The sequence below is a fragment of the Ctenopharyngodon idella genome, chromosome 10, assembly GCF_019924925.1.
Source record: "Ctenopharyngodon idella isolate HZGC_01 chromosome 10, HZGC01, whole genome shotgun sequence".
In the NCBI taxonomy this organism is placed as follows: Eukaryota; Metazoa; Chordata; class Actinopteri; order Cypriniformes; family Xenocyprididae; genus Ctenopharyngodon; species Ctenopharyngodon idella.
The window spans coordinates 16782501-16809195 of NC_067229.1; the positions used below are offsets into that span (position 1 = coordinate 16782501).

Here is a 26695-nt window from a genome sequence, read left to right on the forward strand (position 1 = left end):
ACGCTGGTAATTGTTACTTTCGCTTTCCCTGGCAGCGCTAAATCAAATATAGCCTGAATGTGTGAAGATAAAACTCGCTCTTTAGACCTTTTACAAGAAGTGTCAGTTGCTTGTAACATCAGGAGATAACATGAATATATTTTTAAACTGAAATGGTCTCTTTCCTGCTCATGTCCCACATCCCTCTCAAAGCGCAGAGCAGTAGGCTATATGATGCATCTTTGTGTAGAAATAAAAAACAAATGTAGAATAATATTTAACTTTCTTATTATTTAGGTTACCATTATTTACCGATATTTAGTTCATAGTTTTACAGGCTGTAGTTTGTCGTTTCATTGAAGGAATAGCTAAAATAAACATGCACGTCTGTTATAAAATGGATGTTTGAGCATTTTTTTTTTTTTTTTTTATATTTCAGAATTTATTTCATTGAGGTATATATATACACACACAAACATGCACACACGCTTCAAATATTTATATGTATGATTACCATATTTAATATGCTTTTAAAATAGGCTATATAAAATAGTAAAATAGTTACAACAGATTTTGCTGTGGTACCAAAATTGGTACCGAGAACTGTAAAATTTTTATGGTATTGGTACCGACTTACTGGAATTTTGGTACCGTGACAACACTAGTGTATTCACACTTGGCAAATTTGGTTCGATTAAAATTAACTCTGGTGCGATTACTTTGTTAGTTCGGTTCATTTGAATAACGGAGGAATTCCTGCTGCTGTTTTGACTCCTTTACACATTTTATAAGCTCTTCACAAGTTCTCAGCTCGATCACATACCATCATATGTACGCACATACAGCGAGCACATTTAGCCCAGCACAACACATTGTTTTGGATGCTTGACAAGTTCCGTCGCAAAAATTTTTTTTTTGTATCTGTCAGTTAAAAATAACAGTGTGAACGCTAAGTGAACCAGGACTAAATGTGTAATTTTCTTTTTTGTTTCTGACCAACTAAAAGTGTGAACACACCCTTACATGAAGAATTATCTGCATTCTAGTCTCGCATAGCCAGACCTTCAGACTTACGGCAGAAGGTCTGGACTCTATCGCAGCTTTCATTGGCCAAGGACCGCCCAAGAGGACATCTGACTGACATGGAAAGCAACCAATCACAGTTCATTTTGTCCGATGTCCCTCTGATAACAGACCAGTTGCAACAGTGGTGCTATGAACTACACATACTTTTGAAAATCCAGCGTTTAGTTGATCCTGATAAATGCTAATTGTCACAGTTGTAAACACGACGGCTTTCTTCTTCCCTGAGGGGGTTTGGCATCACAGTGGCTTGGTTTCCAGGTGGGCTGTTAAAGAATGCGACACACGCATTTTGTGTGCCCTGTTCATTAGACTTTCAGCCAACGGTCTGTGGGTGTGGCGTCTAAGACTGAGACTATTTGCATTCTGACCATCCTGAGTTTTCTCTCTCTCTAGATGAGCCATGTACTGCTTGGCCGAGGATGTAATGTCAACTACCTGAGTAAGACAGGAGAGAGTCCGTTACACATCCTGACCAAGAGGGGTCGCTTTGAGGCCGCAATGACACTGCTGACACATGGAGCTGACCCCAACATTAAGGGCCAGGACGGAAACACAGCACTGCACCTCGCCATGAAGGTATGAGTGAGAATTCATAAAACCTGTCAAGAACATGTCTGCTCATATTTCACTTCAATTTATGTAAAAATAGATAAATAAATAAAATAAAAAATAAAATAAATTAATTTTAAATTTTAATTTAAAACCTTTAAGACCTTCGTTCTTCTTCAGAACACAAATTAAGATATTTTTGATGAAATCCGAGAGTTTTTTTTTATCCCCCATAGAAAGCAATGTAATTACCGTCATTCAGGGTCCAGAGAAGTACAAGACAAGGTTCAACCTTAATGTTACAAAGCGACGAGAATACTTTTTTTTTAGTTGACACAGTGAACACAGCGCTTCTGTATTCTACGTCAGAACGCAGTATTGCTCACATGAACAGCATCGGCCAATACTGAGCCGGTGTTCGGACGTAAACACAGAAGCTGCGTAGGGGCGTACTGTGTACTGACAGGGAAGAGTAAAAACTGTTGAATAAAGTCTTTTTTTTTTTTTTTTTGAACAACATTAAGGTTGAACTGTAGTCACGTTGACTATTTTAACGATGTCTTTACTACTTCTCTGGACCTTGAATGTGGTAATTTCTTTGCTTTCTATGGGAGATAAAAAAAAAACCTCTCGGATTTCATCAAAAATATCTTATTCTGTGTTCCGAAGATGAAAGAAGGCTTATGGGTTTGGAACGACATGAGGGTGAGTAATTAATGACAGAAATTTCATTTTTGGGTGAAGTAACTCTTCAAGTAATTACAATTAAAAATAAAATAAATTAATTAATTAATTGAAAATACAAAAAAGTCTTCTTTTTTTTGGCCAAAATGGAAGTATGGAAAGTCTGGAAAAATATGGAAAAATATCTGTGTTTCCAGACTATTGCCCCTATTCATTTTTCTAAAATGTAAAATTAAAATTTTTTCTAAAATTAAATTTATTGTACAAGCAGTGTGTTTTCATGGCAAATTTTTAGTGATTGTTTGGTTGTCGAACATGACTGAATGAATTCCAGGTGCATATTTTCATTACGCAGAACTGTTTGTCTTTACCATAAGCGAGTCTCTTTTGAACTTCACTAAATGAATGTGTGTGTACCACTCAAACCAGCAACAGATAAAGGAGCAAACAATCATCTAAATCAGACTGTACTTTGCTGTTTGGTGATCGTGCAACATCAACTTCAAAAAATCACTTAAAAAAAAAAAAGGAAAACAAAGGGAAAAAAAACTGAAATAAAAAATGTTTACAGATGACTGTACTATATACTAAATATAATGCTGTATGAACCATTTATGTTAAAAATGGTCTGAAAATTTTTCATTTTGGAAGGAAGTCTGGAAATTTGAGACTGTAGTATGGAAAGTATGGATTTTTAAATGGAAAATGTGTAGGAACCCTGTAGGTGTAGAGAACACTTTTTATTGATTTATTTTTACTTATATGCTGTATCATCTGGGCCCACAGTTGGACCATATGGAACTGATCAAAGCTCTTATGGTGTTTGGAGCAGATGTCGAGGTTCACAATGACCTGGGAGAGACACCAGGACTCATCGCAGCCCGTACCAGCAAGGGTGAGAACGTGTTCAAGCTCTTTCAAATTTCTAGTTGCACAGTTTCCAGAGCCCTTTATGTAAGTGTGTTGCATGACATCATTTGGGGTGTTTGCATGCAAGCATAATATTATCTAACTGTAAACTACCATAAATTTTGTTGATATGCATATATATATGTAACTGTGCAAAATGTCACAATGCAAGTTTATGTAAAGTTCATTTGTTAATGCTCTAATAATTTGCTTTTGTTTTGCCTTAAAGGTGAAGTTTAATTTCTTAGCCAATCGTACCACATTTCATGTTTCTAAAGCCACAAGGACTATATTTTTTTGAGTATTTATTTATTTATTTTTTAAAAAAAAGTTAAAAAATATTTATTTAAAATGTAGTTATTTAAAATACAAAATGTTAATTTATAAATTTAAGTATTTTTATTTATTCATTTAAGTAATATATTTCTCTTTTTTATTTCTCTTTTTTTTTGTTTAGTATTGAATCACAAATGTTTCCAAAAAAGTTAATGTCAAAAAAAAAAAAAAAACATTAAGGGAAAAAATTGTGTTGAGCATCATAAGGAGCCTACAGTAGCTATTCTCTGGAAAAACCGGCAGAAGCTGTCTGATGGGTCCTGATGTTTTGATTGGCTATAGTAATTCTTGTGAGATTATCAGCACAAACCACGTGACGCTTGCGTGTCATGGTGGTTTTTGCACATCTGAGTGTTTATCTACAAGAATGATTCATGCTCTTTTGTTTTCTCATTCATGCATTCAGTCAGTCAACACATACTCTCTTTCTTTCCTGTGCATGGTGTTGGTGTGGCCGCGTGTGCATGTGTCTAATCCTGCGCTTATACTGAAGGGCCCAACCGTAAGGTGCTCTTGAACATGCTGTATAGTGTAGGGGCCGAGCGGTGTCACGCCCCCTCCCTCGACAGCCCTATCCCCAGTGTCAACAAAGCTCCGCCTCCTGGTATAGGTAAAGCCCTGCCTCCAAACTTCAGATATCCTGACAATATTTTTCACCTCTATCCCTGAGTCTTCCTCTGTACTTTTTATGTTGTTACTAACTGAAATGCAACCTGATAAGTAGCTGATTTGGAACGATCTAGGTAGGCTGCTTGTATAACTGTGTTTGTCATATAAAGAGCAACGAAGACTCGACTCACAATTGATTTCAATAGAGTTTGACTATAGCATGTTGCTAAGCTAACAATGTGATATTCTAATAAGGATAAAATGTACACACTAATGTTCTGTAAAATAATCAGTAATTAGACTTTTTTTTTTTTTTTTTTTGATACATAAGTCAATCGACATTTCTCTTGATTTCATCCACCATCTTGGATGCATATTTTTGCTAAGCTCATTACAGAGCATTGTGGGAGTGAATTTTCCACAAACGATCAAGGTATTTTATAAGGTAGAACAAATATGCTGTATACTTTTGGAAATATTACTTAAAATTCTTATAATTTAAATATTAAAATAATAACCATTTACATTTTAACATAATTTATTGTCATTTAAATAGTAAATAACATTTTATTTGCTAAATGGCCTCCAAAATTTTGTCCTTTTTTTTTTTTTTTCCTTACACACTTTCAGACATTCCCTAAAGTGTATTTCTTTATTTTTGTGCTACCTGTATTTCTAAACCTGATTCTTGTATTTAAAGCTTTCTTATGTCATATAAACTAGATTTGAATATCTAAATGCCCCATTTGATTAAACCGGATTTGTCAGCAGCAGCCGCTATCTTGGAAAGGTCAGCATTTTGGGTTGAACTCAAGCAAACACTTAAAGGGTTAGTTCATCCAAAAATTAGATTATCCCATGATTTACTCACCCTCAAGCCATCTTAGGTGTATATGACTATCTTCTATCTGACTATCTTCTAATGGGGGTCTGCGTTTTGAAGCCAAAAATAATGCATCCATCCATTAAAAAAAGTAATCCATACGACTCCAGGGGGTTAATAAAGGCCTACTGAAGTAAAGCGATGCGTTTTTGTAAGGAAAATATCCATATTTAAAACTTTATAAATTCAAATAACTAGCTTCTGGCGGACGACCGCACACAGAATGCGCAAGTCGACTTGCACCAAACGAGTAATCCTCTGAAGCGATATATGACGCAGGATGTAGGAGTATTGTAAGCTTAGACACCTCTCATGGTTCAAACAAATAGGACTGTGCAACAAATTTAAGCTCCTCTTATATCGAGATCCTCTGAAAATTCTCTTTAAAAATGATCATTTTAGACTTATAATCCGTGACCGGTGATTTGTTTTGCTCTATCCTCTGCGCCTCCGCATTCGTCATTACGTTGTGCGTCAGGTCAAAGGATACTCTTCCACCGCAAATCAACTTGCGCATTCTGTGTACGGTCGTCCGCTGGAAGCTAGTTATTTGAATTTATAAAGTTTTAAATATGGAAATTTTTCTTACAAAAATGCATCACTTTGCTTCAGAAGGCCTTTATTAACCCCCTGGAGTCATATGGATTACTTTTTTTAATTTATTTTTTTATGGATGGATGCATTATTTTTGGCGTCAAAACGCCCCCCTCCCATTCACAACCATTATAAACCTTGGAGGACTAAGAATATTTTTAAATATATCTCCGATTGTGTTCGTCTGAAAGAAGATAGTCATATACATCTAGGATGGCTTGAGGGTGAGTAAACATGGGATAATTTTCATTTTTGGGTGAACTATCCCTTTAACAACCTACTATAATTACACCAACGTAAATGCCACAACATTGTGCAGCCTACGGTACAAACCGACGAGACAAAAGAGCTACCCAGTTAAATATGCTGGCGACGCATGATGCTTGTTGCCTGTTGACCTTTCCAATGTGACGGACATGCTTATATACTTTATCACACTTATTAACAGCGGCATTTAGGTATTGCATATCTTTGATTAAATCAACCTGCCTATAATTTGGTTCACTGCTCTCACATCTTGCTCATAATTGATTCACAGGGTTTGAAGACATCATGTATGTGGCGGCATCTGTCACGGCCATGAGTCGTGGATTTGCAGAGGTTGATGGGCTCAAAACAGGAAGCAAGAAGTATGTTACATTAAGTTAACATTAATATAAACAAGCCTACAAAGAGTTAAATCACTCACTTGCTTTTATTTTTCTCAAGAATGGACCGATTGTTGTGTCTTGATGGTGGAGGAATAAAAGGCCTGGTTCTGATACAGATGTTAATTTCTCTGGAGAAAGAGGCAGGACGGCCCATCAGGGAACTCTTTGACTGGGTGTCTGGGACTAGCACCGGTGGCATACTGGCTCTAGCTATTGTACACGGTATTTGATTTAGTCTATAACGTTTAGTAGATTTATAACACTGTATTGACCAATCAGCATCCAGGAACAGAATGATCCATTTTATAATTGCAAAATATGTTCTTGGTTACTGTAAGCTTGTACATGCATTAACATAATTATGTTTATTGTACACTTGAGGTAAATCGATGGAGTATCTGCGGTGTCTGTACTTCAGGATGAAGGAACAGGTGTTTAAAGGTTCTCGACCATATGAGTCTGGCCCTCTAGAGGAATTTCTGAAGAACGAGTTTGGAGAAAATACCAAGATGACGGACGTCACACACCCCAGGTACTTATACTTAAAGGGATAGTTCAGCCAAAAATGAAAATATACTATATGAAATATATGTTCATTTATGAATTTAAGTATTTTTATTTATTCATTTAAAAAATATATTTATCAAAAATAAAAATTATCCCATAACTTACCCTCAAGCCATCCTAGGTGTATATGACTATCTTCTTTCAGACGAACACAATCGGAGTTATATTAAAAAATATCCTGGCTCTTCCAAGCAGTGTTAATTTCGTTAACGAAAGCTATGATGAAAAATGTCATTTGACAACCTTTTTTTTTCCCATGATTAAGACAAGATGATGAGAGACGACACCAACGTCATTAAACAATAACTGTGACTATATCAACACATGCAGTATTGTTGACGAAAAAAGACGAGACTGAAATGTGGCTAAAAAACTTAACACTTGACCAAAACCACACTTTGTTTTGTCGAATAAAGGAGGAGACAAAACATTACAGACTGTTTTTACGAGCTTTCATGCTTACGGTTGCAAGATTTCAAGAATTTAAACCCCCAATCAAAGCTTTTCACTCATAAGAACACATTTTACTTAATCTTTGCAATCTGGCAACCATGCACACATGCTCTCTCTACACTGAGGAAGAAGCACGGATGATCTGAAAACACAGACAAGTAAGCTGGAGTTCAGCGATCTTCATTTGAGATTTTCTACAAAGTGTTTCTATTAAAGTGTCATTCAGTCGGTCTGTGTTCTGTCACAAGCCACTTGCGCGGTTTGCTGTGACTAAATCTGCGATCAAAGTGCAGGCTGATATCCAGCAGTGGTTCTCAACCTGGGGTACTTGGAACAAAATGCTGAGTTTTGCCGTTCATTTAATTCCACTCCACCTTAAAATAACATTAAAACTGAGCATTTATTTCTAGCAGGTAAAATGCCATAAATACATGACATCCAATCAAATTACCTCATCTTTCGCGGTCAAAACTGACTGCATCCACACCAGCGAATCGCGCTACATTAATGCTGTTCTCGACAATATTGTAAAAGTGTGGATTTAGCACTTACTAGCATGAAGAACAAATATAGACACAGACTGTGCATAGAGATTTAAGATTAAAACTCTCTTCGATACAAAAACATACCCTTCTGTGAGTTCTTGTTTTTAATGTTGATCATTATTATACCAGCAAGAATGCAATGTTTCCCGAATATCCACACAATTTCAAATGTGACATTGATTTTATACAACAGTTCCAAACAAAAGGGTAATATTAAGTGATGTACATTTTAAACAGTATTGTCAGTATTTTTGCTCTATTTGCAATGAAAGCCACACAAGCTGTTTCGTCAACGAATCGTGAGAATCAATGATTCAATGACCCATTCATAAATACAGCCACTTGATTTGATACTGAATGAATGAATGACTCTATGATTCACTCATAAAGACAGTGACTTACCGCCATCTACTGGCGGTTTTAATTTAATATTTAAAAGTATCACATAATTTTTATCATCATTGCATATTGAACATTTTTTTTTTAATTAAAGCATTATTTATTTTATGTAGGTATTTATAAAGGTAAAAAATGCACTGGAAAAATCGATTTAAGAGGGCAAATATTGTCACTTAATGGAAAAGGTGTAACTGCAGTCTAAGTGGAAAAGAGGGGGTATGCATAAGGATGTTAAATCGCTCGGGGTACGACACTAAAAAGTTTGAGAACCACTGAAGAGGGATATGTAGAACTGCACAAGTGCTACTGCTAAGAGTGCAATGTCAATACAGCCAAATAGCTACCAAAATTAATGTTGGTAGCTGCGGTTTGACTAAAAGTAATGACTAAAAGTTGACAAAAATGCAATGAATTTTCGTCAACTAAAACTAGACTAAAAATCAAAAATGGCTGTCAAAATTAACACTGCTTTCAAGCTTTATAATACGAGTGAATGGTGCCATTTTTTTTTTTTAAGCCTAAAAAAGCACATCCATTCATCATGAAAGTAATCCATACGGCTTCAGACTCTGTAACTCAGATTGTGTTTGGCTGAAAGAAGAAAGACATATACACCTAGGATGGCTTGAGGGTGAGTAAATTATGGGGTAATTTTCATTTCTGGGTGAACTATCCCTTTAAGGTTTGGGATTTTAACAAAACCAAACAACACGTTCCCCTCCAGAACACCTTAGCAACTACTCAGAAATTGCTAGCTGTTGTCTACCAAAGACCCAGAACATCCTATCATCTTCCTAGCAATTCCCTATTAACCACCAGAACACCCAAACAGCGCCCTACCAACCACACAAAACACCTTAACAACTGTCTAGCTACCGCATTTAGAACTTTATAGCTATTCTCTTTCAAAAACCCAAAACATGCCATATTAACCATCAACCACCAAAACACTCAAGCAATGCCATATCAGCCATCAGATCAACCAATCAATGCCATATCAGCCATCAGAACACTCAAGCAAAGCCATATCAGCCACCAGAACAACCAAGCAATGTCATATCAGCCACCAGGACAACCAAGCAATGCCGTATCAGCCATCAGAGCAACCAAGCAATGCCGTATCAGCCACAAGGACACTCAAGCAATGCCGTATCAGCCACCAGAACACCCAAGCAATGCCATACCAGCCATCAGAACACTCAAGCAATGCTGAATCAGCCATCAGAACACTCAAGCAATGCCGTATCAGCCATCAGAACACTCAAGCAATGCTGAATCAGCCATCAGAACACTCAAGCAATGCCGTATCAGCCATCAGAACACTCAAGCAATGCTGAATCAGCCATCAGAACACTCAAGCAATGCCATATCAGCCATCAGATCAACCAATCAATGCCATATCAGCCATCAGAACACTCAAGCAAAGCCATATCAGCCACCAGAACAACCAAGCAATGTCATATCAGCCACCAGGACAACCAAGCAATGCCGTATCAGCCATCAGAGCAACCAAGCAATGCCGTATCAGCCACAAGGACACTCAAGCAATGCCGTATCAGCCACCAGAACACCCAAGCAATGCCATACCAGCCATCAGAACACTCAAGCAATGCTGAATCAGCCATCAGAACACTCAAGCAATGCCGTATCAGCCATCAGAACACTCAAGCAATGCCGTATCAGCCATCAGTCACTCAAGCAATGCTGAATCAGCCATCAGAACACTCAAGCAATGCCGTATCAGCCATCAGAACAACCAAGCAACGCCGTATCAGCCATCAGAACAACCAAGCAATGTCGTATCAGCCATCAGAACACCCACTCAAAACAACTGTTTAGAAACCACTCAGAACTTCCTAGAAATGCCCTTTTAAAGACCTAGAACACCCTATCAACCACCTAGCAATGCCCTGTCAACTACTAGAGCATCCTAGCAATGCTCTCGCAAACACCCCAACACCCTAAATACTGCCTAGCAACCACTCCTCCACAACTTCCTAGCTCTTCCCTAGCAAAGACTCTAGAACATCCTATCAACTACCTAGCAATGCAATCATAACACTAAAGCAATGCATTAGCAATTAGCACAGAACACCCTACCAAATGCCTGATAACGCCTTGCAACACCCCTGAACACAAAATGAGCATGCATATTCTTCATAAAATGCTTGTTTTTAATCTATCTTGTCTCTGTTTGTCTCAGAGTAATGGTGACTAGCGTTCTTGCAGACAGACACCCTGGAGAACTGCATCTGTTTCGTAATTACGACCCACCGGTTCTGCAAAGAGACTCTCCGTACACAGCTACAGCCACATTTCAACCCCTTACTGTGCCACAGGGTAAATCTCTTGTGTACTTTCATTTTCGAGATATCGTTACGCTAATTATCTTTGTGCTGGTGAAAACACTCATGTTTCTCTCATGCTCTTTATGAGCATGTTGACGGGCTTTAGGCTTCTCAGTTATCCTTGATATCAAATGATGCGTAAAGCTTCACTGTCACTGTTTCAGGGTGGGAGGATGAAGATCTTTTGGTAGTAGGATTTACTCGACCTCCTAGAAAGCGTAGGAAGGTGACAGATGAAGGTGTGTGTGAGAGAGAGCGTGTGGAATGGAAAGGTCACAGTATGCAAGATTTTTGGTGCTTATGTTGCGCAATCGTACCTCACGTTGGAACTAATCGGTCATTAGTTTATTTGTGGGAGGCTAATCATCTTTTGCACGCTTCTCTTTTACGCTCTCTCACTCATTCACATTCTCTTTCTCTCAGAGCAATTAGTTTGGCGTGCCGCCCGCTCCAGTGGAGCAGCTCCCACGTATTTTCGACCAATGGGGCGTTTTCTGGATGGAGGGCTGCTGGCCAATAACCCAACGCTAGATGCCATGACAGAAATACACCAGTACAACAAAGCTCTGAAAGCACAGGTCTGATACATGAATTTGGTCTTAAGAAATGGTCTTTAATGTAATTATTTAGCCGTGTTTCCATTGTCGGGCCAAAAGCGAGCATACTAGATGTGCCAGGGCCAGTTGTGTTTCCACTGTCAATTTCAGGGCTTGATCGGGGCTTCCTCGGGGTCAACGGCCAGGGTTTTTTGGCCTGCCGAATACCTTAGTCCAAAGCGGGCCAACTGGGGCTTGAGGAGTGGTCATGAACAAAGGCAGAGTTTGCCTGAGTCAGGAGAGGGTCAACACCATTCCTGTGTTTTCATACCAGGCTACCAGCTAACCTCATCATTTAAGATATTTAAAACAATTTTCAGCTCAAAAACTCACTTTCAGACACCGACGAGTGTTTGAAATCACTTCTGATTGTGATCCGATGGGGATTCTGATCACCGAATGAGGCAGAAATATATTTATGCGATGCTAAAGGCTACTTATGCTAACCATTACGATGATAAATACATGTGTTTATGGAAAATACCAGAGACTGCTTGAAAAACTTATGTATTTATTTGGTTTCATTTTTCCTCCATATGTTCCCTTTGCCTTTGTTGGCATATATTCAGGTTAACTTGTATAACTCCTTTTTTTTGCTCCCTCTACTGCTCTGGCTGAAAGGATAACAGTATAGTGAGACTAGAGAGACACTCAAACCTCGCATAATTTCGTGGAAAAATGTATAGAAATGCTCACTCTTTCTAAAGAAATGTGAAGTAAACATATGATATTTTTTCATTTTTTTTTTTTTTTTTAAATGTGTAAGCCTTTGGACTTAAAAGCCTTAATGGAGTTGTTTTGTGCATTCCTGTGATCACAAATAAATGGAAGCAGGAAACGCAGCTTGATTTTGGCCTCGTGGCTCGAGGTCCGAGGCTATTGGCCCTGCCCGGTCTGTTGCTAGCCCTGCTCGCATTGGCCCGACAGTGGAAAACCGGCTATTGACCACATTATATTTCATTACAATATCAACAATGTTTCCTACAATTGGTGTACATTAAGGTACAAAAGTGCCTCCCTGCGTATATTTCCTGACTAAGATCCATTGGACATTGCTGAAATGTAAATGTATTAAACACCTGTCTCTGTTTCTCGCTCCGTCAGGGCCGCGAGGTAGACATGAGCAGGTTAGGTGTGGTCCTCTCATTGGGTACTGGTAAACCTCCTCAGGTGGCGGTGAACTCTGTAGACGTTTTTAGGCCTTCAAACCCACTGGAGCTGGCCAAGACCTTTGTTGGCGCCAGAGAACTGGGCAAGATGCTTGTGGATTGCGTGAGTTTACGCATATAAATCTCATAAAAACCTTCATTGTATACACTTTTTGTCATGGTTGGAATGATTTGTGGTGGTGTTATTTTTCGTTAAATGCTGTTGTTGTTTTTTTTATGTCAGTGTACGGACTCAGATGGTTGTGCAGTGGACCGAGCCCGAGCGTGGTGTGAGATGGCCGATATAAACTATCACAGGTCAGTTGAGAGTGACTGACCCTCATTCATAGCCCCATTTGAATGGTTTATGTAAATCTCTGCACTCTTTCTGTTCTGTGAGGTAATAATGACGTTCACTTCCTTCTGCCTCTCCTTTCACCTCTTGTTACGCTTTTCTTTTCTACATTGTTGTTTCCTATCATTTCTTTCTTTGCTGTCATCTCCACTGTTCCACCACTTCTTTCATTTCATTTCTTTCTTCCATCCATTTCATTCCTTCCATACATACTTGTTTTATTTTTTTTCTTCTTACCTTCTTTTCTTCCCTCTTTCTATAATTTTCTTCCTTTCTCCATGTCATTCATTTCCTTCCTTTCTTCTATTCAATTCCTCACTTCTTTCTTTCCTACCTTTCATTTAAGTCCTACCACAATTCCTTCCTTCTTTTATCATTTAATTTTCTTCTTAATACCTTTATTAATTTTTCCTACCTTCCTTCTTTCTTTTCATTTCCTTCATTTCTACTTTTGTTTCCTTAATTCCTATGTTTCATTTTACTTCATTTCTTGCTTCCTATCATTTGTTCCCTCCTATACCTGCCTTCCTGTATGTTCTTTCTGTCCTCTATATTTTTAATTTCTCTTTATTCCTTCCCTATCATCATTTTGTTTCCTTTCATTTGTACCTTTTATTCAATTTCTTCTCTCTGTCTTTCATTTCATAACTTCCTTCTCTCCTTCATTTAATTTCTGCCTCAGGTTGAGTCCTCAGCTGTCTCAGGAGGTGATGCTGGATGAGGTCAGTGACGCTGTGCTAGTTGACATGCTGTGGGAGACTCAGATGTACCTGTATGAGCACAGAGATGTCATACAAACCCTCTGCCAGCAGCTCACAAACTCAGGCTGATGAATGGGGGTTTTAGTAGCTTAATATGCATAAATGATTTATCCTGTACAGATAATGATTCTGTTTACATTCATGCGTGTATGTTGTTGTGACATGTTAAATTAACTTAAAAGCAGAATATTTATAAGAAATATCATTATAACATATTTTCCTCATATGTTTTGTATGTGTAATAAATACCAAATTGCACCAAGGTTAATATAACAACATACATGAAGGATACCACTTCAAACAAATATTTGAACTATGGAAATATTTTTATATTGCAATATGTTTTATGTATGCTAAATCTATGTTTGACATTTGCATTGATCAAGGTGACCTATACAGGAAGTGAGTAGTTGCTTCATTTGAAGCAATGATTTTACTTATTATTTATCGTTCTATACATCCTTTTTGTGTGTTTTATCATTTGTCATTTTTAGAGAAACTGATACTTTTTTTCTCCCTGGAAATTTGTTGTACTTGCGATTGTAACGGAAAGTGAAGGGTCAAACTGTTACCATTTACCATGCATTTATCCATACATTATAACTGATCTTCATAGAGTTTCTGTGTGCTTTCTCTCTTGTGTCATTTGCAATTTTAAGGATTTTTTTTTTTTTTTTTTTTTTTTTCTGGCAATCTTTCATGTGTAGCCTTGCATACTTGAACATTTTAAAGCTGCAACTGGTAATATCTAAGTCTATGAAGTATAGAAATTATGATCAAAGATTATACTGATGTTTTTAACAACAAATGTGTATCAAGTATAACCTTAATACCTCCTGCACTACTCATTAGCCTTGTTGGATTTTTGTTTGGTTTATTGATAACTTGTATTTTTAATTCGTTTGTCTACAAAAATCATATCAAATCTTATCATGTGGTCATAGCTTATTCTTGACACTGGACCTACATATGTGTTGTTCAGAGTCCAAAGTAAGCAATTATTCACTTTATAAATATAACCTGCTGTGGCACTGATTTGAATCCCTTTACTAATGTGATATGAATCTTGAAATAAAACAGCACAGATAATTATTTGAACTGGGATTAGTTCTGGTATTTTCTGTATGCGAATTGTGAAATAACATTTTGTATAAAATGTGATTTGACTAATATTATAGTAAATAAAAGTACTAATGTAACCTAATATAAAATATAATACACATAGCCTATGTAATGTAATAAACAGGGTTTTTATGATCATGTAATCAGCAAAAAATTAATTATTTAATGTATTATTATTATTATTATTTGATTATACTATTATTATTATTAAAACTATTTATCCTGTACAACTGTAAGAGTCTTATTGGTCAAAATGTATGGGAAGATTTTTTTTATTATTATTATTTAAAATTATTCTTATATATCCCATGAAGGTAAACACAAAATACTTAATCATCTCTACAAATAAGTTGTGGGGTAGCTTTAACTTTTATTCAAAATGTGCTTGTAATAATTTTTTAGTTACATTGTTGCAGGAAAATCAGCGGCAATTATTTAGCATATTTTGATTAGCTGTTTTACATGCTTCTGGCTGTAGTTGAGTGTCTCATTAGGGCACTTGAACCAGCTGAAGTGTCACTTCTACAGCTGTTCTCTCAGTTAAAGTGTGTATCTCCTGCCTGCCTGTCAGACGGCCTCCCATCTCCATGTTCTGTCATGGGACAGGTAAATAATTCAAAACTTCAGGCCGTATCAGATGTGGACTCTCCTCTCTCTCTCTCTTACTCGCCCTCTCTCGCCCTATAATAGGCATTAACGGGAACCTGAAAAAACCCATTACAGACATAAGAAGAGTGTCATCACACACAGAATAACTACAGCGTGAAAATTGTCACCATCACAGGTACGCAAAGCTGTCTCTTCAGTGTTTCTCTGCAAATGTTTTTGATATTGTGCTCTGGAGTTGATTGCATGTGTTTATTGTTGCTTTGTGCAGCGTTAAGTGTGTATTTTCCAACAGAAACAGGATGTCTGGTGTGAACAGTGACCTTCTACATAGATCAACTTTGAGTGTTTATAATGTGAGTCTTCTGTTACTCTCATTTAAGCTGAGATCAAATGAGAATGCTCATTAATTATTAACATTATTACACGGCTCACTGGAATACTTAATTCTGATTGGTCAGTCGTGACGTTGTGTGGTCAAATATTTTGTATATGAAAAGCAATAAAATCAATAATTTTACCAGACAATATATCTCAATATTTCATGTTTATTTATTTGACAAATAGCCGTGTAATGTCCAGGAAATTCAGCTGATCATTGATGCTGTTATTTAGACTATAATAATTAACTGTACATCATCACTTATTTATATTTAATAATACCCCAGCATGGACATTGACAGTATGATGGTGTTGTTTTGGGTTATTCAGAACCTCATGGATCAGTTTAATCCTGGCTTGCAAAAGCTGGTTACTTTAGGAAACAGCTACATCAAGGCTTTTCAAGGTGAGCATATTTGTGTGTTTTCAAATATACTCCTGAAAGTTTATTGAACTTTTTTTTTTTTTTTTCAGTTTTGTTTTTGTTTTTTTGTATTGTGTTTATAAAATGCTGAAAGACATATGTAATAAACATGTAATGCCAACCCTGTTGAAAAAAAAACCTGTTTAAACCAGCCTACAGTATGGTGGATACCTAGTCTCGTTTGGTTTGGTTTGGTTTGGTTTCATTCCGTTTTCATTTAGTTAAATATCATGTTTTCAAATACATTGAAAGACATATGTAACCCTGCTGAAAAAACCTGTTTAAACCAGCCTAAAGTATGGTGGATAGCTAGTCTCTTTTGTTTTGTGTTTTGTTTTGTTTTGTTGTTTGGTTTGGTTTCATTTGGTTTTGGTTTGGTTTTGTTCGGTTTTGGCTAAAGACCAGCCAAACACCAGCTTGACCAGGCTGGAAAACCAGCAAACCACAATAGGCTGGTTTTAGCTGTTATAATCAGGGAATGCTAAAAATTGTCTAAATTTTATGTTTGTGTATGTGTGTGTATCAAAGCTTTGACTCTGACAAGTGAGGCCTACTTCAGTGCTCTTGCTATGATGGGCGAGCAAGCTCTCAGCACATTATCATCCAGATCACTTGGTAAGACTCAAAATGTGTGTTTTTGTATCTCTAAACCAATGCCAGTTGGGCAGATTGTGCAGCAAGATGTCCACTGAGTTTCTATCTGTACTTTCTGGCTGTATCAGAGCTTGTTTGTCCTTCAGACAATAGATGTTTCAGCAAACGGTGTCCAGTGGCAGATGCTTCCTCTCCTCTGTCATAAAACACAAGATTTGGCTCAGTGAAACCCTCGGCTCACTGCCCATGTAATGAGATTTCATTCCAGTCATACGCGCAGAATGCCTTGGAATGATGAAGATCAGAACAAAAAATTTAAGGGCTTAAAGATGGAACAGCATGAATTAAAATAAATAAAGGTCTTTATCTTTCAACTACAGGTGTATAAACCTGCATGTGACAGGAAAAGACAGGTGTGTGTGTGCGAATGTGCATGTCTATGTGTGTTAGAGATCAGGTGTCCATGTGAGCATTGAGACATAAATTATTGACGCTTGGTCTCATTCTTTCACCCCTTTAAATTTATTGATTCACCTCAGCACAGTACACTTATCATTATGATGCATATCTTAATAAAAAAGACAAAAAAAAAATACCATGTTTTTTTGGACAAGCTACATGATAAATGTGGGGCCTTTTAAGTAAAACTTAAAATGAATTAAAATAATTATACATATTTTTAATTATAAGAAATCATAACTATAATGGACAAAAAATCATAATTGTAAAAATGAATAATTTACAAGAATTAGAAGTTCAATTTAATCACTAATATTTAATTTATTTCTTTTATAAAGTTATTCAAAATGAAAATGTTGTCATTGTTTACTTGCCTTCATGTCATTTTTATGTTTTATTCTGAGGAACACAAAAGAAGATATTTTTAGAAATGTTTTAGTGTTTTTATTTTTGTCCATACATTGAAAGTCAAGTCTGACTTTCATTTTATGGACAAAAACATTCTTCAAAAAAATATCTTCTTTTCTATTTTGCAGCAGAAAGAAAGGCAATGACACGAGTGTGGGTAAATGACAGAATTTTCCTTTTGGCTGAACTATATCTTTTAAAGGGATAGTTCACCCAAAAATGATCCCATGATTTACTCACCCTCAAGCCATCCTAGGTGTATATGACTATCTTATTTCAGACGAACACAATCGTAGATATATTTAAAAATATCCTTGCTCTTCCAAGCTTTATAATGGTTGTCAAAGGGGGGCTCTAACAAAAAAAATGCATCCATCCATAACAAAAGTAATCCATACGGTTCCAGGGGGTTAATAAAGGCCTTCTGAAGCAAAGCGATGCGCTTTTGTAAGAAAAATATCCATATTTAAAACTTTATCAATTCAAATAACTAGCTGGTTGAACGACAGCCATACGCATACTGCGCAAGTCGACTTGCGCCAAATGAGTAACCCCTGAAGCGATGACACAGGATGTAGGAGTATCGTAAGCTCCTACATCCTCTTGCGGTCCAAACAAATAGGGCTGTGCAACAAACTCAGCTCCTCTTCTCTTATATCGAAATCCTTTGACATTTCTCTTTAAAAATGATTGTTTTAGACTTCTAATTTGTGACCAGTGTTTTGTTTTGCTCTATCCTCTTCGCCTCTGCGTTCGTCATTACGTAGTGAATCTTGTCAGAGGTTACTCTTCTGCCACAAATCGATGCGAACGCCCATCTGCCGAAACCTATTTATTAAATTTAATAAAGTTTTAAATATGGATATTTGTCTTGTAAGAACCCATCAGGATTACTTTTATTATGGATGGATGAATTTTTTTTTTTTTTTTTTTGCTTGGAAGAACAAGGATATCTTTTAATATATCTCCGATTGTGTTTGTCTGAAAGAAGATAATCATATACACCTAGGATGGCTTGAGGGTGAGTAAATCATGGGATAATTTTCATATTGGGTGAAGTAACCCTTTAATGCTATATGATCATCAAATTTAGCCACTCATTACAAGTTTTAGTCTCTTAAGTTTGTTACGGTTCAACTGCATTAACTGCCACAACTGACTGAACAAACACAACAGTCTCTAATCAATGATATTAACATTGTTTACAAAAACCTATTCTTCCATTTCTGCACTTATTAAATATGTACTCATAATTAATTATTTAATGAATGTATTTGTTTGTTTCCTAGGTGATGTGTTGATTCAGATATCAGAGACCCAGCGGAAGTTGACGGCTGAAGTGGAGGGTGTGGTAAGTTAAAAGTTCAAGTCTTTTTGTCTGATTGGATTTATAAACGGTCTCCAACTTTACTTTCTGTTTGCTGGTCCTGGTCCAGTTCTGCTGGTTCCAAGTGGAGGTTCTGCAAGCCATGGACAAGAACGTGAAACTGGATGAAGAATACATTGAAGTTAGTCTGGAACCACGTGGTATCTATTGAGATGTGTGTGTGTGTGTGTGTGTATGTGTCTGTGTGTGTGTATATACAGTATATTTGAGCTGATATATTGTGTGTGTATATGTGTAGGGCAGCCGTAGAGTGTATGAATTGGAGGTGAGGAATCAGGCTGCAGCACTGGAGCGACAGCTGAGGCGTGGTGCATTCAGAGACTCGCTGGTAAGACCACAAGTTTATGGGGTGATATTATTTTGGTTTCTGAACAGAGAAGTCACGCCTGTCATCAGTATTATTTTCCCTTTTCTACAAAGTTTTAGCCAAGTATTGCACTCAGCAGTAATTGAATGTAATTTCTAGCTGAAACTGTAAAATTGTGTTCAGTGAACACAATTTTGTGCAAATTAAAATATTTATTTTTCAACAGTTAATTGTAATATAAGCTGCATCACAATTCAGAGTCTGCATCCTTCCAAGGCTGCATTCGAAGGCCGATTGCGTCATAGCGGTGTGACGAAGCCTGTCCCAATTCCAAGGCTACTTCAAATGCGACCTCGAAATACATCCTTTGTTTCCTGTGTAATAAAGGATACAACAGCTAGATCCTTCGCGGCCTTGCCTACCCTAGAATTCATTGTTCACTGGTAAAGATTTTTTTTTTTTTTTTTTTTTTTTTTTAAAGAGATATTTCCGAATTACACTTTTTAAATGTAAGTATTGCGTTTCAACTTGGTCAAATTTCTAAATGTAAAAATGAAACTTTAAAGTTGTTCATATGTTGACTTTTCTTACTAACATACGATTTTATGCCGTTTATACTCTTTATGTACGTACATAAATAGCCCAAGGTGAACATATTTAGACAAGTTGTGAGCCTGTTTTGTTTTCAGACAGTTGAATATAACTTTCAAAAAGGTCCAGTACAAACATTACTGCGGCTCGTCATCGGCACCTGTCACAATTGTTAGGCAACAAGAACAGTCCTCCATAGGCTAGACAGTCCCATTTAACAGCACTTGGTTCAACCTTTGCAGACTTCGAAGGCGTGGCCTTTGAAGCCCGCATCCTTCAAAGGATGCAGCCTCTGAATTGGAAAATAGCTATAGTCTGACGTAAGCATGTAGTAAAGCTAATGTCTGAATACCCTAAGAAACTTTAACACTCTTAGTTCATTCTAATAGTCTGATGTTAGGATGTTGATAGGCTAACATTTCAGAGCCCGTCCACACGGACATGCGTTTAGCTATATACGCAGAAATTTTATAGACAATCTCAACTGATTCTAATAGAGTTTGACATTAACATGTTACGCTAACAACACAATGTTCTAACAAACTCTTAATATCAGTTGAGTCCAGAAGAGTCTGACATTAGCATTTTGTTAAGCTAACCACTCAATGCTCTAACAAACAAACTCAGTTGATTCCAATATAATATTGAGGTTTTAGGTTAGCAACATTGTAATGTCAGACTCTACTGGTTAGTCAATCTTGTGTTCACTATTTGTGTAGTGATTGTAAGAGAAAGGGTTAACAATGCATGAAATCCGCTTTTTGTTTGGATGTTGTCTTAAGGGTTGTTCCCGCTGATTTGTAGTGACAGCAACCGGGAGTCATTGATTTTCAATAACAATTGATGATTTTAGGTAACATGAGTGAAAACTACCTATGGCAATATGACAAAGTTGAGTTCAACATTTTCGCAATGTGAGTGAAGACAGTGAAGCTCACTAGGTTTTGGAACAGAAGCTGAGTCTCAGTACATGTATTTGTGTGTATGCAGGAGGGCAGTGAGTACATGCAGTACCTGAGGCAGAGCCAGCATGAAATTCTCAAAGAGGAAGAAAGGAGGTATCGTTTCCTGGCCGAAAAGCACTGCGGACTTACACAGTCACTACTATACCTTATCAACAAGGTACAGCTTCTTTCCACTGTAGTTCATTAGCAGTGTGCACTCAGTCATATAGATCCTCTTTCCAGTTCCTTCCAAACCTTATCAGCCCACTGCACAACCATTTTTCTGTGTGTTGACAGACGGGAGTATCTCTCCAGCAGAGAGCAGATGGATGGAAAGAAAAAGTTAGTGAGAGCAGAAGTTCCAGACCTCGAACGCCCACTCCATCAGATCAAGAAGCCCAGGTGACACTGGAATGATGGGAATGAGGAGTAAATACTCCATATTCCCCCACTTTTCCATGCTCTTTTCGGCTAACTGCCAAGCACAGACATTTTCACAATCACATAATGGAACAGATGGGTAGCTTTGTGTGGTGTACAGAGTCCAAAATTAACTTTTTATCACATCTGTTAATTGTGGGTGAATTCACAAGCCATGAAATTGTGTTTTGCATCACTTAAAGTCATAAAATGCTGTTTGCAGCACACAAATAGTTTTTTTTTGTTTTTTTTTTTTGATTCTGCTAAAAGATTACAAAGATAAATGTTGTGTTTACTTAATTTATGTATAATGTAGATCGACTAATTGCTTGCAACAAGACCAGGAACTTGCGTTAAGTAAATAAAGTCAATTTTATGTTGATTTTTCTGTAAACAGTTTGGAATTGGGAAAAGGGGAAAGGGTCCATGAAGTTCCTAGCCAACTGCCCGATAATTACTTTCCATTTACTCAGGAAAACCAATTTTTACTCGTATTTCACGCTTGTCGAGTGTTGTTTAGAAGCCTGGTAACACTAATATTTATGTATGTCTTGATGTTTCTTGCAGTTAAAGAGTTCTCTGGGCTCCCTGCTGCAGACTGGAGACCGAGAAATGGACCGTGAGCCGCTGGGCAGAGTGCCCTCTAGAGGTCTGGAGACTCAGTAGTGCTCATGTCCTAAATTTGGCTGCTTTTCAGTCCAGTTTTTATGCACTTCCCTTGCTAACTTCCCTCCATCTCTTTCACTAAGATGTAAGTCATTTCTTACATTGTACGAGTGCCCACAACTGGCGGAACCCTTGCAATGTGTTTAAATAGAATGCAAGAAAGCCCTTAAATTTTAAAGCTCTTAAAAAGAAAGCCCTTAAACTCTGGAATCCGCTATGGAGCTGATTTATTATTTACATTTTTTTTCTCCTTTTGAATTTGTTTTATGCACCATTCTATAGACCTGTATATATGCTCGGGCTGCTGGAGAAAATACAAAAAAAACGTACACAAATGAAAATGATACATGAAATTGAATAATATACTATATCTGGGTTAAAAAAAAAGTAATCTTAAGGTAGCTATAAGTATTATGTGGCTAAATGTCAAAATGACTCCAATATCATACACTACAGTTGTGTGGGGTGGGGGTAAATGAAGCGCAATCTGCGGTGACGTCACAATCGTGTTGTATTGTGGTCTATGGATCTGCCTGAAGTGTACATATTGAGTAGACTCACTCCCTCAGTCAAAATTGAAGGCTTGAGAGTCTGTCCAAATACACTTGATGAAGTTGAATGCACTTCAAAATAGTGGTGGGGATTCCCCCGAGGGGACGTGCTTAGGGAAGTTTGCGAGCGCATGTCTAAAAGTGGAGTTAAACACATCCCCAGACTAAGTCAATGTGTAATTTACCCTAATGTTCTGTTGAGATTGAATTGTATTAATATTTAGGGTCATTGGGACCCCAATTATGTTCAAATAAAATGTATTTTTCAAGCTATTCAAATCCTTGGGATCTCCATGAAGGGTTTAAATTTTCTTCTCTCCTTCTGTCTATCCCTCTTCACAGCCCCGTCTCCTCTCCCTAGTCGTTCCCGCTCCAGCTCTGTAGGTGAATCCTTGGGTCTGGGTGGTGGCCGCTCCATGAGGGCCATTGTATCCCACCCCGCTTCATCCAATCCAGTCCTGCTGCCTTTTTCCCGTGGTGACGTGCTGACTGTGCTCATACCAGAACCACGCAACGGTTGGCTGTACGGACGCCATGATTCAAGCCTCCGGTGAGAGCATCTACGGTCAGTATCATGGCTAAGTCAAGTCGCTGGAAACTCATTAGTTGCGTTTTTCTTTGTTTTGTTTTTTTTTAGTCAAGGTTGGTTTCCTGCTGCCTACGTGGCATCCGTTGAAGACTTTATACCTTTGGGCTCAAGGTAAAATTGAGGAGTAAAATTAAGTTGTAACTACTTATAAATCTATAAAATTTGATCTTAATGTCTTGACGTTTTCAGTAGTACGTCACACCGAAGCCACAGCATGAACAACCTCCTGGAGCCAACCAGCCAATCAGAATATTCAGACACCCAGAGCTACAGTGACATCCCGTCCCCAGTGGTATCTATGCGTCGTGCGTCGGTGGATCTTCGCCCAAACTCTCCCCTCCCTGAAAAGAAGGCGGAGTCTAACAACGAGGTCAAGACCAGCCAGAAAACCTACCATGAGATCCCGCCCCCAGCCGTACCACTCCGCCGTGGATCAGCTGACATTCGAACAATATCTCCCCTCCCTGACAGGAGGGCGGAGTCTCATTTTGAGAGCAAAGTAGAGCACAAAAATTTTAATGAACTCCCGCCTGCACCTCCGCCCCTTCCAAACTCTCCTTTGCCTGAGAGAAAGCCCGAGTCAACCTCCGAGGTGAGTGTTAAGCAAAATCCACACTGTACTGTAGTTTTCCAGATTTCTTTCAATGTAATGTCAAAATGTCAGAAAATGTTAAATTTATGATGACATGAAATATTTGATGTGTTTAAAACTATCTTCTTTTCATGCTAGGTTGATTTTATGTTAGATAATAGTTCATCTAACATATCTAATAGTTCTCAACTTTATCTTTGTTGAAGATGGTGATGTCTCAGGGTGTATTCACACTTGGCAGGTTTGGATCGATTAAAATGAACTCTGGTGCGATTACTTTGTTAGTGCGGTTCATTTGAATAAGTGTGAATGCTTTGTGTGTGACGGAGTAATTCCTGTCGCTGTTTTGACTCCTTTACACATTTTATAAACTCTTCACGAGTTAGCTCCATCATATGCCATCATACGTACGCACATACAACAAGCACATTTAGCCCAGCATAAAGCATTGTTTTGGATGCTCGATAAGTTTTGTCACAAAAGCAGCGGTTTTTGTTTATTTGTTTGTTTTGTATCTTTAGGTTCGATGTTAAAAATGACAGTGTGAATGCTGAGCGAACCAAGACTAAAGGGATAGTTTACCCAAAAATGAAAATTATCCCATGATTTACTCACCCTCAAGCCATCCTAGGTGTATATGACTATCTCCTTTCAGACGAACACAATCAAAGATATATTTAAAAATATCCTTAGTCCTCCAAGGTTTATAATGGTTGTGAATGGGGGGCTGTGTTTTGAAGCCAAAAATAATGCATCCATCCATAAAAAAAGTAATCCATACGACTCCAGGGGGTTAATAAAGGCCTTCTGAAGAGAAGCAATGAAAAATATCCATATTTACAACTTTATAAATTCAAATAACTAGCTTCCGGCGAAGTCGATTTGCGCCAAATGAGTAATCCTCTGAAGCAATGTATGTCGCAGGATGTAGGAGTATTGTAAGCTTAGATGCCTCTCACGGTTCAAATAAATAGGGTTGTGCAACAAATTTAAGCTCCTCTTCTCTTAAATCAAAATCCTCTGAAATTTCTCTTTAAAAATTATTGTTTTTGACTTATAATCTGTGACTGGTGATTTGTTTTGCTCTATCCTCTGTGCCTCCGTGTTTGTCATTACGTTGTGCGTCGGGTCAAAGGATTCTCTTCCGCCGCAAATCAACTTGCGCATTCTGCGTACGATCGTCTGCGGGAAGCTAGTTATTTGAATTTATAAAGTTTTAAATATGGATATTTTTCTTACAAAAAAGCATTGCTTTGCTTCAGAAGGCCTTAATTAACCTACTGGAGTCGTATGGATTACTTTTTTAATGGATGGATGCATTATTTTTGGCTTCAAAATTCAGTCCCCCCCATTTACAACCATTATAAACCTTGGAGGACTAAGGATATTTTTAAATATATCTCCGATTGTGTTCGTCTGAAAGAAGATATTCATATACACCTAGGATGGCTTGAGGGTGAGTAAATCATGGAATAATTTTCATTTTTGGGTGATCTATCCCTTAAATGTATCTTTTTTTTTTTTTTTTTTTTGGTCCGGACCAAAAGAACCAAGAGAACCGAACTACAAGTGTGAACACACCCTATATCCTATTTTGTGTGAATGTGAGTGTCATCGTAAACCTGTTTCATGTCCGCAGAGGCCATCTACTCATGGACAACCACCAGAGCACCCTCTTTTCCCCAGGTATTATGCACGTCTTTGAGTTTCTTTTTTTAACAAATTAGTAGAACATTTGTGAAATTAGTTTCATGACAAGTAATGCAAATTTATATTATGTATATGTGTTTAAAAGCACTCATACATAAGGGGAGTATTTCAATAAAATACTGATTTAAATAAAATACTATTATTGTAAAAAAAAAAAAAAAATTACAGTTATGAGAATCACCATGAATTTGGTCGAAATTAAAGTAATGTCTTTTTTTTGCATTACGATCACAAGAATTTTGGAGCAAATGTGCTTTTTAGTTCGCAATTTAGTTGCAATATGTAATGACAGTTTTGTTGTTGTTTTGCCTTACGGTCATGATATTTTTTTGGCCAAATGTGCCTTTTTTTTCTCTTTCTTTTCTAGAGGATCAAATCCTTTTGCCACCGTAAAGCTCCGGCCCACAGTCACCAACGACAGATCAGCACCGCGGATTCACTGACAGTCACCGTCACAAAAACACATCACCTGCACTCTGACTGGTTCAGAGTCTGTACTAAATTGATTTGTCCTTAAGCATACAATTTAAGTCAATTTTAATATTAGAATGAAAAGAGATTTTTAAAATGAATTTAAAGGCACTTTTTAACTAAATTTAGTATTTAATTTGAATGGCTATACCCAGCTGTGTAGCATTACTCTCTCAATGCATTATTTACATTTTCTTTCAGCTAAATGGAGTTATCTAAATCATTTAAAGGGGTTATATAATGAGAATAGAATTAGACATACTATAAAAACATCCTTCAAAAAGGCCAAAAGTTACAAAACTGCTTTATGATATTAGATTGAGCGCCCAAGTTGACACATCAACAACATTTACAGACACGTAAATAAAGGTAAAATGGTCATAAAATGGAATTTACGTTTTTTCAAACAAAACATATTGACTAACGTAAGTACTCCATAGAAAAAGACCCCTTTAAATTCATAATACTTTAAGACTACTCATAATACTCATAATACTTTAAGATTCTATGTTTATGGTGTTAAATCTAATCACTAGGTTTGTTTTCATGTGTGCATCTGTCCGAATGTTGTGTATTTGATAGGTATTATAATCTGTATACGTTTAGAGTGTTTTTTAAATAGGTTTAGCACAGATTTCACAAAATGTTTTTGTGTTTTAGGTGTTGTTCAGCATAATTATTTATTTATTTATTACAAAGGAAGAAATCATGTATTTATTGTGTGTACTTTTGCGCTGGATTGTGAATCTCAAGGTGAGCATTAATATTTAGTGTTTTTTTTGTCATTTTAGGGCTGTTAATTTAATGTGATTAGTTGTGATTAATTGTGACCCTTGACCCATACTCATACATAAATTTTCGAGCATTTCATGTAATTAAATTGACAGCCCTACTTGGAAATTTGTATTTATTTATTTATTTATTTTGTCAAATAACTTTTTTCAAATAATTCAAGATTAAGAGATCGAATGTAATACACTTTGCACTAGAGGAGTCAATGAAATAAATGGAAAAACCCAGTG

General features: G+C 37.1%; 2 protein-coding genes across 5 annotated transcripts in view; both read left to right on the plus strand.

The window, feature by feature from the left end:
* pla2g6 (phospholipase A2, group VI (cytosolic, calcium-independent)) overlaps nt 1-14549 on the plus strand; it is an 18659-nt gene extending 4110 nt beyond the window's left edge. Inside the window, exons 7-18 of one of the 3 annotated variants that reach the window (XM_051908295.1) lie at nt 1459-1641; nt 3085-3193; nt 4037-4153; nt 6168-6258; nt 6338-6501; nt 6661-6811; nt 10447-10583; nt 10756-10830; nt 11015-11169; nt 12292-12459; nt 12580-12653; nt 13373-14549. In XM_051908295.1, coding sequence (XP_051764255.1) covers nt 1459-1641; nt 3085-3193; nt 4037-4153; nt 6168-6258; nt 6338-6501; nt 6661-6811; nt 10447-10583; nt 10756-10830; nt 11015-11169; nt 12292-12459; nt 12580-12653; nt 13373-13520 — 1572 coding nt within the window. In that variant the 3' untranslated portion in view covers nt 13521-14549. The remainder of the gene's footprint in view (nt 1-1458; nt 1642-3084; nt 3194-4036; nt 4154-6167; nt 6259-6337; nt 6502-6660; nt 6812-10446; nt 10584-10755; nt 10831-11014; nt 11170-12291; nt 12460-12579; nt 12654-13372) is intronic. The other 2 variants (XM_051908296.1, XM_051908297.1) reach the window with 2 other exon arrangements.
* Nucleotides 14550-14709: 160 nt separating this feature from the next.
* Nucleotides 14710-26692, plus strand: baiap2l2b (BAR/IMD domain containing adaptor protein 2 like 2b). Of its 2 annotated transcripts, none has more exons than XM_051908298.1 (16): nt 14710-15179; nt 15264-15357; nt 15475-15535; nt 15891-15966; nt 16513-16599; nt 18735-18796; nt 18882-18953; nt 19071-19160; nt 20721-20852; nt 20972-21076; nt 21662-21743; nt 22654-22861; nt 22949-23011; nt 23090-23492; nt 25132-25178; nt 25570-26692. In XM_051908298.1, exons 3-16 carry the CDS (start codon nt 15482-15484, stop codon nt 25643-25645), a joined length of 1557 nt encoding a protein of 518 aa, XP_051764258.1. In that variant the 5' UTR covers nt 14710-15179; nt 15264-15357; nt 15475-15481; the 3' UTR covers nt 25646-26692. The 2 variants fall into 2 exon arrangements, with proteins under 2 accessions (XP_051764258.1, XP_051764259.1); XM_051908299.1 differs by having other exon boundaries at nt 23093-23492.
* Nucleotides 26693-26695: the final 3 nt, after the last annotated feature.

Coding starts and splice junctions, on each gene's coding strand:
- baiap2l2b (XM_051908298.1), top strand. CDS start 15,482: ATGTCTGGTGTGAACAGTGACCTTCTACATAGATCAACTTTGAGTGTT. Junction 15,536..15,890: donor CAACTTTGAGTGTTTATAAT/GTGAGTCTTCTG, acceptor TGGGTTATTCAG/AACCTCATGGATCAGTTTAA. Junction 21,744..22,653: donor GGGCAGAGTGCCCTCTAGAG/GTCTGGAGACTC, acceptor CCCTCTTCACAG/CCCCGTCTCCTCTCCCTAGT.